At 35.1% G+C, this 9,071-nt stretch overlaps 1 protein-coding gene across 1 annotated transcript; it reads right to left on the bottom strand.

Moving 5' to 3' along the window:
- Positions 1-3,165: 3,165 nt before the first annotated feature.
- Positions 3,166-8,217, bottom strand: LOC110790552 (protein kinase PINOID). The gene is made up of 2 exons (XM_021995328.2): positions 7,292-8,217; positions 3,166-4,466 (listed from the first exon to the last, which is right to left on the bottom strand). Exons 1-2 carry the CDS (start codon positions 7,816-7,818, stop codon positions 3,641-3,643), a joined length of 1,353 nt encoding a protein of 450 aa, XP_021851020.2. The 5' UTR covers positions 7,819-8,217; the 3' UTR covers positions 3,166-3,640.
- Positions 8,218-9,071: the final 854 nt, after the last annotated feature.

Raw genomic sequence — 9,071 nt, forward strand, 5'->3', positions numbered from 1 at the left:
TTTAGAAAAAGGGAATTGTCGGGGTGTTACAATTAACTTGTTAATTAATACCGAACCGCATTAATTAGACTTAAAATTAAATTCATACTTGGACCAAGGGCATTATTTCCTTCACACATGACATCTCACGGGAAATGGGTAATTAAATGACAAGTAAGATACATATGATAAAGCCAATCCCAGAATTTTTATTCAACGTTCATAATTCGAGAAAATGTAGTATCTTACAACATAATTTTTTTATAAGGTAGTTAATTACAACATTTTTTAAAGGTAGTTTTTCGCAAAACACTAAATTTATAAGGTAGTTTTTGAAAAACTTTCCATTAGTTAATTAGCTTAATTTGTCTTTTAATTTCTGCACATTTGGGAGCACGATCTCCCCTTTATTTCCAAATAATTTCTTTAGTTTTCATGCTTAATTTCTTTAAAGATTTTATGTCTTTGCTTTAGTTTTAATTTCCAAGTTTTTAGTGCATGATTTGTGGTTGAGTTTCTTTACCCAAATTGGAATATTTTTGGTGTTCATCCTCAAGTTCATCTCTTAGGTTGAGTTTCTTTACCCAAAATAGAAAATAATATTTACATCTATGGTTTTCTTAGATATTCTAGGTTTGAGGGATACCATGTGTGAGTAGTTTACTTAGGCTTAGGGGTTGGGTGATCCCTAGTAGAATTATGGCATGATTTCTCTTTCTCTCGCTTTTTATATGTAATTTTGGTGTTTATTGAGCTTTACTAGTTGTTGTGGGATTATATCCTTGCTTGAGATGGGTGTATGAGCATGCTAGATGGACTTAAGTTGGTCTTACTTGTGTTGTTTCCTTGTTCCAAACCCAAGAAAAAGTTGTGATTCATGTGCTATAACTGTTCTCCTAGATAGGCATTGAGCACAGAGACGTTGACACCGGCCAGAAACGCTCCCTTGACACAGGAAAGCGCCAATTAATCGTGTTGACTCTAGGAGCGTGATTATAGTGGGTGTTGAGCCTTATTTCTATTTACCTAGTTGTCATCGTGACCATTAGGAACCTAAGTAGGAAATCGGAAACACAACGTTGTGCTCTTGAACTACACCGTGACCATCGGGTGGGAATTGTTTGTAGAAGTGTACAATGCTCCCTAGAATAACTTGTAATTCGTCAGTTGTTCATGCTTGAGTAAGGTAGAGATACCTTGACTTTAATAGCTATATTAGGTGTGGAATCTCTCTTTCCTAGTCCTACCCCTTTATATTTGTTATGAATTAATGCCGTATTAATTCAATAAAGGTCGAAGAATTTTGATTTGTGGTTTTCTTGTTGGGCAATAAATAAAGAACAATAAATACTAAAATGACACAAAATTTATAGTGGTTCACTCATAAATGAGGTACATCCACTTTTGGGGATGAGGATTAATACTTGTATTAATCACTTCAAACTATGAGGAGGTATTACAAGTAGAAATGGTGTGAGAATGAGTTTAGATCTAATTTCTCTCTCTAACTCTCTTGTGTTTTTGTGTTTCTCTCACAACAAACTCACTACACCATCAAAAATAGGTTTAAGTTGGTATATATAATACAAAGAATAAATTAAATCAATTGAGTAGAAAAACCCATGTACCCTAAAACAAAAGGCGACAGAAGACCCCGTTTTGTTGTGCGCCCACGACTCATACTGTGCGCGCGCACAACTCTGTTGTGGGGGCACACATGCCATTTTTGTGGCGGCGCACAAATAAGGCAGAAACCTTGCAGGAGCTACTGTGAAATCCGTACGTGCGCACAATACAAAAGAAACAAACTGCTTCATTTCTTTTCTTCCTTCAATTTCTTTTTGCATAGTTAATAAGCCCAAATATATTAATCCTCCATTAAGGATTTAGTTCACCTAATCACAACAATATTGATTACCCCGTTTGTGCAATTAGTGACAAGTTGTGCAAACAACCAAACCATTTGTTGTTGTTTTAGAGTAAAGTGTGACAGTGGCTACATGTGTCTTGCTAGTATGGAAAACGCTTGATCCTCGAGAGTTCGACCCCTTACATATCTCTTGTCTACTATACTTAGTGTAGTGTCTTAGGATTGAGTCAAGTGAAAAAAAAATAGTATCACTTGTGTGTGCTCCCATGATTAATGACTAGTGGGAGTGCATCAAGTTTTTGGCCCGTTGCCGGGGATCAACGGATTTTTGTATTAGCATATGTGTAGTTGTTAGTTGTAGTTTTACGTTTGCTAGTAGCTTTTTGTGATTACGTGCCTTACATCTCTTTTCAATCTAAACTAATTTTTGCTCAATTTTCTTGTTGTGCATGAACTTGGAAGAGCAAGATGTGAAGATCACGAGGGAAGCAATGGAGTAAGAAACGAGCAGAGTTACGAAAAGAGGCTTCAAATTGAAGCCGAACTTTGTGAAATGGCTGAGACTAAACAAGTTTGGAGGTGATCTTGGAGAAGATAAGTCGAATTTTTTTGTTCTTGCCGGTGAGGATGAAGATGAGAATGGTGGTGGTGATGATCAAGATGGTCGCGGACAATGGTGATGGTGGGTGAGTATGAGACAAGGCATTGATGGGGTGAGGAGAGGTGGAAGGAGGGTATCACCCACAAAGTGTTACTTATAATCTATGGAAACACTTTACCCCCTTTATGTAACAGTTTGTTGGTGTTACCTAATGTTAGTTATGTACTAATATATTTTGAAGGGTAAAATCGTGGTATGTGATCAGTAATTAATTGAGGATATTTTTAATAAAAGCGCACATTGAATACCGATATACAAAATACGGAATAAATTGTGCGAAAGCAAAAATACTAATTCGTAGAATTGTTTTTTTTTAACACGGGGTGAACTTGATCTCAGTTTGGTACAAAAAGGATCAAAACAAATACTCCCTCCGTCTCTTTTTGTTTTTTACGTTTTCTTTTTTGGGTATTTTAAAATGTTCTTTACATTTCCTTTTATATTATCACATAAATGACTTAGTATTTTAACAAAATTTGTGTCCAATTATTATTTTAACCAATTAAATTCATTGGGTCATTAACTTTTCTCATTTCCCAATATCAGAATTTTGATAAAAGTGAAAACATTATAAATAAACGTAATTTATCTTGTTTAAATAAAAAAATTGAGAAATATCAATGCAAATTAATTAATCGTTAAAACGCGTGAAAAATACCAAACGTAAAATACAAAAAGAGACGGAGAGAGTATAATTTAGGATTATTCATGATGCACGAAAATCTCTTGTAAACTTGGTTAAAAAAACAAAAACAAAAACAAAAAACTCCGTAGCACCTTAATACATGGCCGCACCTACATTGTTCTTTCCACCTATTTTACCCGCATTATGATAATCTACTTTAATTTTACTCACGTTATACATGACGTATTTCTTTGAATCAGTCCTACAGTCCCATTACATAACTTGTACATGCTACAGTCCTACACCTAGATTAATTAATAAGTCCCTCTAAAAATAAAAAATAAAATAAAATAAAAAGAGAAATTGTGTTACTTTTCTCTCCCCTCTATTAAATAGACAGGTCGAATATACAACTGTCCCCACCAGACTGTCACTGTCCCCATGTATAGCGGGACCGACAAGACACGTGGAGATAATCTCAGCCCTTGGTAAGGAAACTTCTTACTTAAAAGTAATCAAAGGCCGTTGATTCTTTTCTGTTGGTAACACGATTAGCACCACCCTTAAACGACGTCGCACCTGACGGGCGTTGTTGTCGTAATCCCGGAACCGCAGGCGGCGTGAGTGACCTAACGAGTGCGAAGTTCAAGCCCTTGAAAAAAGGATGGGTTTTGACATCAGCAGCCCCACGACTTGAGCCAAGTCGAGCCGCTGGGTCTTTATTTAACAAGCCGGAAATGAGATCACGTGCGTTGGATTCTGACGAGGAAGAGGGAGTATGTGTAGGGAAAGTCAAGGGCTTTTTTAAGATGTTACGCAGTGTAGCTCCGTTAGATTGTCCAGCAAAAGGAGTCCGTCCATATATCATCTCGTACAAAAATATCCCAAAGGCCCACCAATCAACGGCGTTTCCGTGAGAATTACCGGAGGCAACCTCTGGTGCAATATACTCATGTGTACCAACAAAGGAGCATGACCTTGCAGTAACAGGCTCTGCTACAAAGAGCCGGTTACCGGTTAAAGATTGTATCTTCTTAGACCGGAACAGTCGGTTGTATGGAATACAAGAAAATGAGGGTGTTGTTGGAGTGGGAGTAGTATTTTTTTTGGTAGGGGAATTGGAAGAGGAGTTATTTGGGAAATGAGTTGGAGATGAAAACTGAGGAGTTTCAACTGCTGGGATAGAATGAGAGCATAAGGAGAGGTCAAAATCAGAGAGCATGATGTGACCGTCTGATCTCACTAAAACGTTCTCGGGTTTTAAGTCTCTGTAAATGATTCCAAGCATGTGCAGATATTCCAACGCTACCAACACCTCTGCCGCGTAAAACCTGAAAAACCACACCAATTCACTCAGTTTAATTAGGTAAACAATTTCTAATTATAAGACTTCCACAACAACATTCAAAAATTACCCATTTCATCATCAACATTATAGCCACATATATTTTGTGGTTGAAATATTAGTTTTTAATTTAATTTGTTGGTATGAGAGGTCGATTTAATTATTTGTTAAATAAAAGTCAAGTTTTTGGTTACACATAGATCCACATGTGTTGATGTTTGTTGATTAAAATGACTTGTTAATCACGATGATACACAATGTAAACACTAGACAAGTTGTCAAAATCACTATATTAGTTTTGACAAATTACTCATTCTGCAATCTGCATGCATCTGTCATGAAATACGGAATGTTGATATTATTGCATTAATAATTTAAATATTTGTACACAACTGTAGTATATGAAGAATAAAACAAAGTTTTAGTATCCTTTGATATAGCTTAAGGTGTAAGGTGTAACGTGTAAGGTGTTTGTTTTCTTAGAGGGGACGGGGGAAGGTGGTAGGACTATCTAATCAAAACAAGCTTTTAGGAATGTCTACTTTATTAATTACTCTCATCTACCTTATTTATGGTTTCTGATACTGTAGCCTGATCGAGTTCAATCAACTCTTGCACCAAAAATAACTCACCTAATTAAATCACTCCATACTACGGACTACAATATCAACAAAGTACGGAGTCTATTTAAACACTTCTACTCCCTTGGAAGCTTCAAACTATCATTCAAGATAGCAAGTATCTCCTTCGGCAATCTAATACAGTCCACACGCAATATGGTTTCCGAGAGATAAATAGAGCGGCAGATTGGATTGCGAATGTAGGTCACCTCATTATCAACCCTATGTGTATTACCCCTAGTTCTAGCCCGAAATTAGAAGATATTGTAAACAATGATTACTTAGGTTTTACCCTTGTGCGAAGGGACTCCTAAGTTTTTTCTTACCTTTTTTTAAAAAAGAAATAAATAATAATTTAAGCACTTCTACTGTAAAATACTTTGCCTTAATTATATACGGAGTACTTGCATAATTGCATTCATATACGGAGTAACATTTGTAGGATGTCAGATATCAAAACCATGGCCTAAGAAGTTCTAATTTCTTCTCAATACCATGGGTTATATACAAAGTATATTGATATGACTCCCTTTAATATGGCCATGCGACTTACATCATCTATTTCTATTACTCCGGTCCAAAATTGACATCGTTTCCTCTTTCGTTAATATATATGGGCTCTATTTTTATTTACTAGTCTACGGGTAGTATCTCACATTCTAACTAATAAATCAACCAAAATTCAATACAAATCTTAGAAAGTACTACATCCATTTCAAAATACTTTTTACATTTTTCGTTTTAGTCCGTTTCATAATGTTATTTACACTTATTTTATTCCATTTTTTGACATAAAAATTACTACCTTCACTCTTTTACCTCATAATATTTACAATTTTCCACTCTTTTTTTTTTCCTTACATCTACCCACTTTTTTACACATTTTTTTTTACTTTATTCATATTATATTATATTCAATAAACTTTTCTACTTTTGGAAGACGCAACCTTTAAAGGCAGAGAGGTATACATTCCAATTTGTTACGTACACACATCGTCCCCGATGTATAATAAAAATAGCCACACATTACTCCCTCCGTATTTAGTTAAGGGATACACTTGCCTTTTCCGGCCGTATTTATTTAAGAGATACACTTGCCATATTTAGTAACTTATTAACCCCACCATCTAATGAAATAAGAAATAATTCATCTAATTTACCCCATGACCCACCATATTATTAAACAAATAATTTTAGAAACTTATCCCACCTTTCACCTACCAAAATGACATGATCCCCACTTGTTTACTTATTAAAATATCTATCCAACCCCACTTGCTTTATTATTTTATTTCATTCAATTATTCTTCTTAATATCCGTGTCCAACCAAGTGTATCCCTTGAATAAATACGGAAAGAGTATTAAATAATTTATTTTATTTTACACATGTGATCTTTGAAAAGAAAACCCAAATACGGACATACACAAAGTTACGTAAAAGAGGGCGAAAATCACTAGACGATGAAGGGAATGGAACGCAGAGCTGAACTCAAAGAAGAAACTCCATTAAAAGAAAGATGTACGTCCAAATAAAAAGTGCGGCCAAATAGCAGGCTCCAAATCTGTGTAAAATCTGTTATCAGTAATCCTAATAAGATCACTATTACTCACGTAATTTATTTACTTTCATCTTAAGAGTAATTAAAATCCCGGGGTTTAACTAACTTTTTTAAAAATTGAGAATATCGCCAAAACAGCAGACAATTGCATTAACAGATGAAGGACATCTGAATACCCTTGTCTCCGTATACAAACAAACAACAAACCCGGCCCCAATAAGAAAATAGAAAATAGAAAATAGAAAATAGAAAATAGAAAACAAAAATAAAAACTGAAATTTCATCGTCATCTCATCATCAGACAGTAACTGAAATGTATCTGTCGATTTACAATTTCAAGAAATTATCAGAAGTAGTCCTGCAATTTGCAGCTTTTTTATGGAAAATAAATATTAAACCAATAAGCTAGAAATGTTCTGCGCATTTCTTAAATTATTTCTTCGTAATATTATTATTGCATTTAATTTTAAGATATTAATTAATGCTATGAATCATGTATAATCTTGTTTACGGTAATAAATTGGAGAGGCAAATCAAACGGAAAAGTTAAACATAAGAAGAATATGATTTGATGAGGCGCAAGGATAATTAAGCAAATTAATTAGAGATGACAATTTAAAAGATAAATTACCTTGCGGAAGAGAGAGGGAAGCGGTGGTAAGGGAGGGTATGACGGAGGGAATGCAAGTCACCACCAGAGCAATACTCCATAACAATGCAAGAGAAATGAGATGCATGAAACTGCGCGTATAATGTAGGCAAAAAAGGGTGGTCAAGCAACTTGAGAATCTTCTTTTCCATCTCGGCTCTTTGTGTTTTGTTCTTGATAGCTAGCATCTGTTGATCCACCACTTTCATCGCATACTCACAGGACTCATCGGAGCGAAGCCGACATAAGTATACGGTGCTTATATCCCCAGCTCCGACTTTACGGATGAGCTTAAAGTCATTAAAGCTTAAAGGACGGTTGTTGGCTGCAGAGGAAGCCGATACAATGGCTTCGAAAGCGGAATCAGAACAACGGTGTGGTTTTAAGAGAGAGAAATTGTCGGGCTCAGGTGACTGAAACTCGCTCCCCGTCATCGAATAAGAACTAGTGCTTGTTGTTGTGTCTAGATCGTCTGAGAAACAATTCGATCTTCCTACGTCTTCTACCATCTTAATCACAACGAGGGCATATCAGATTATTACAATATTACTTTTCAATTTCTAATTTCTTTTTTTGCTATTTTTTTTTTTTGTTTTTCGGATTCAGAAAATAAAACAAGAGAGTGCAGAAAATAGAGAAAGAAAAGGAAACTAGGGGTTGTTTTCTCTTTGTAAATTGCACTTGTAGTAATAACTAGTACGAGAGGTAAAGAGTGGTTCAGACTCTTCTCTTGAGAGTATTTATGCTTGTGTGTGTACGTTTTGAGGTTTCATTCAGAAATTGGGGATTTTGATGGTAAAAATTAAAAGGATATTTGGTTTGACTTTGATACTACGTAGAGTACCGATACCATTTACTACACGAACAATATTATATTTAATTTGTTACCAAATTTAATAAGATGGGCTGATGGGGGGTGTTTCTGTTTGGTGTAAGAATGCCTAGAATGGTACGACATTACTGTGGTTTGGCAGACCTCTTGTTGTAATAGTACTACTACCTTATTAGAACCAGTAGAGATTTCAATCTACGCGGCTGACTTCCTTTCACACAAATTTTGGAACAAAATTGGCATTGTGAATTACACGTAGACATGCCTAAATTTTAAGGATTTTTTTTTTTCTTTTTTCAAATTATCCGCCTAGTGATGATTGATTTTTAAGGTTTTTAAGCTGAAGAAAACGGATTGGAATGAATCAGGGGCAAAGCCAGATCTTTTGTACAAGGGGGTCAAATTTGTCTACGGGAGTACTTATATAATTCCCTAAAATTAAGTATTAAAACATAACTTATTCTCTATTTTCATTGAATAATACTTTATGAGAAATCTAAAGCACTAAAATAATAAAATGTAATGAAAATAATAATGGATTTCGTAAACAAAGAATGATAGATTTATCAAGTATTACAAATAAAAAATAAAAAATAAAAACTAAAAGATAAGAAACCAAGAAATGCAAGTCACTAGAATCGAACATGCAACCTGCATTTTGGTAGCTAGCAATTCATACCAACTCAGCTAAGGGAGAAAAAGTTATTCATAAGTGCAACTTTTATTATATATTCTGTAATCTTAGGGGGGGCCATGGCCTACCTTGGCCCACACGTAGCTTCGCCCATGGAAGGAATAATATTAAAGAATACGAAGTGCTACTTTTTTTTTTTTTTTTTTTAACCAGCTCAGCTTCGCAGGTCATCGCTTGAGCCACTCCCAAGCATTTCGCAGTTGATGGGGCTCGAACTTGTGACTTACCAACTCCAC

The sequence above is a fragment of the Spinacia oleracea genome, chromosome 5, assembly GCF_020520425.1.
Source record: "Spinacia oleracea cultivar Varoflay chromosome 5, BTI_SOV_V1, whole genome shotgun sequence".
Lineage (NCBI taxonomy): Eukaryota > Viridiplantae > Streptophyta > Magnoliopsida > Caryophyllales > Amaranthaceae > Spinacia > Spinacia oleracea.

Coding starts and splice junctions, on each gene's coding strand:
- LOC110790552 (XM_021995328.2), bottom strand. CDS start 7,818: ATGGTAGAAGACGTAGGAAGATCGAATTGTTTCTCAGACGATCTAGAC. Junction 4,467..7,291: donor TTCCCTCTCTCTTCCGCAAG/GTAATTTATCTT, acceptor GTGGTTTTTCAG/GTTTTACGCGGCAGAGGTGT.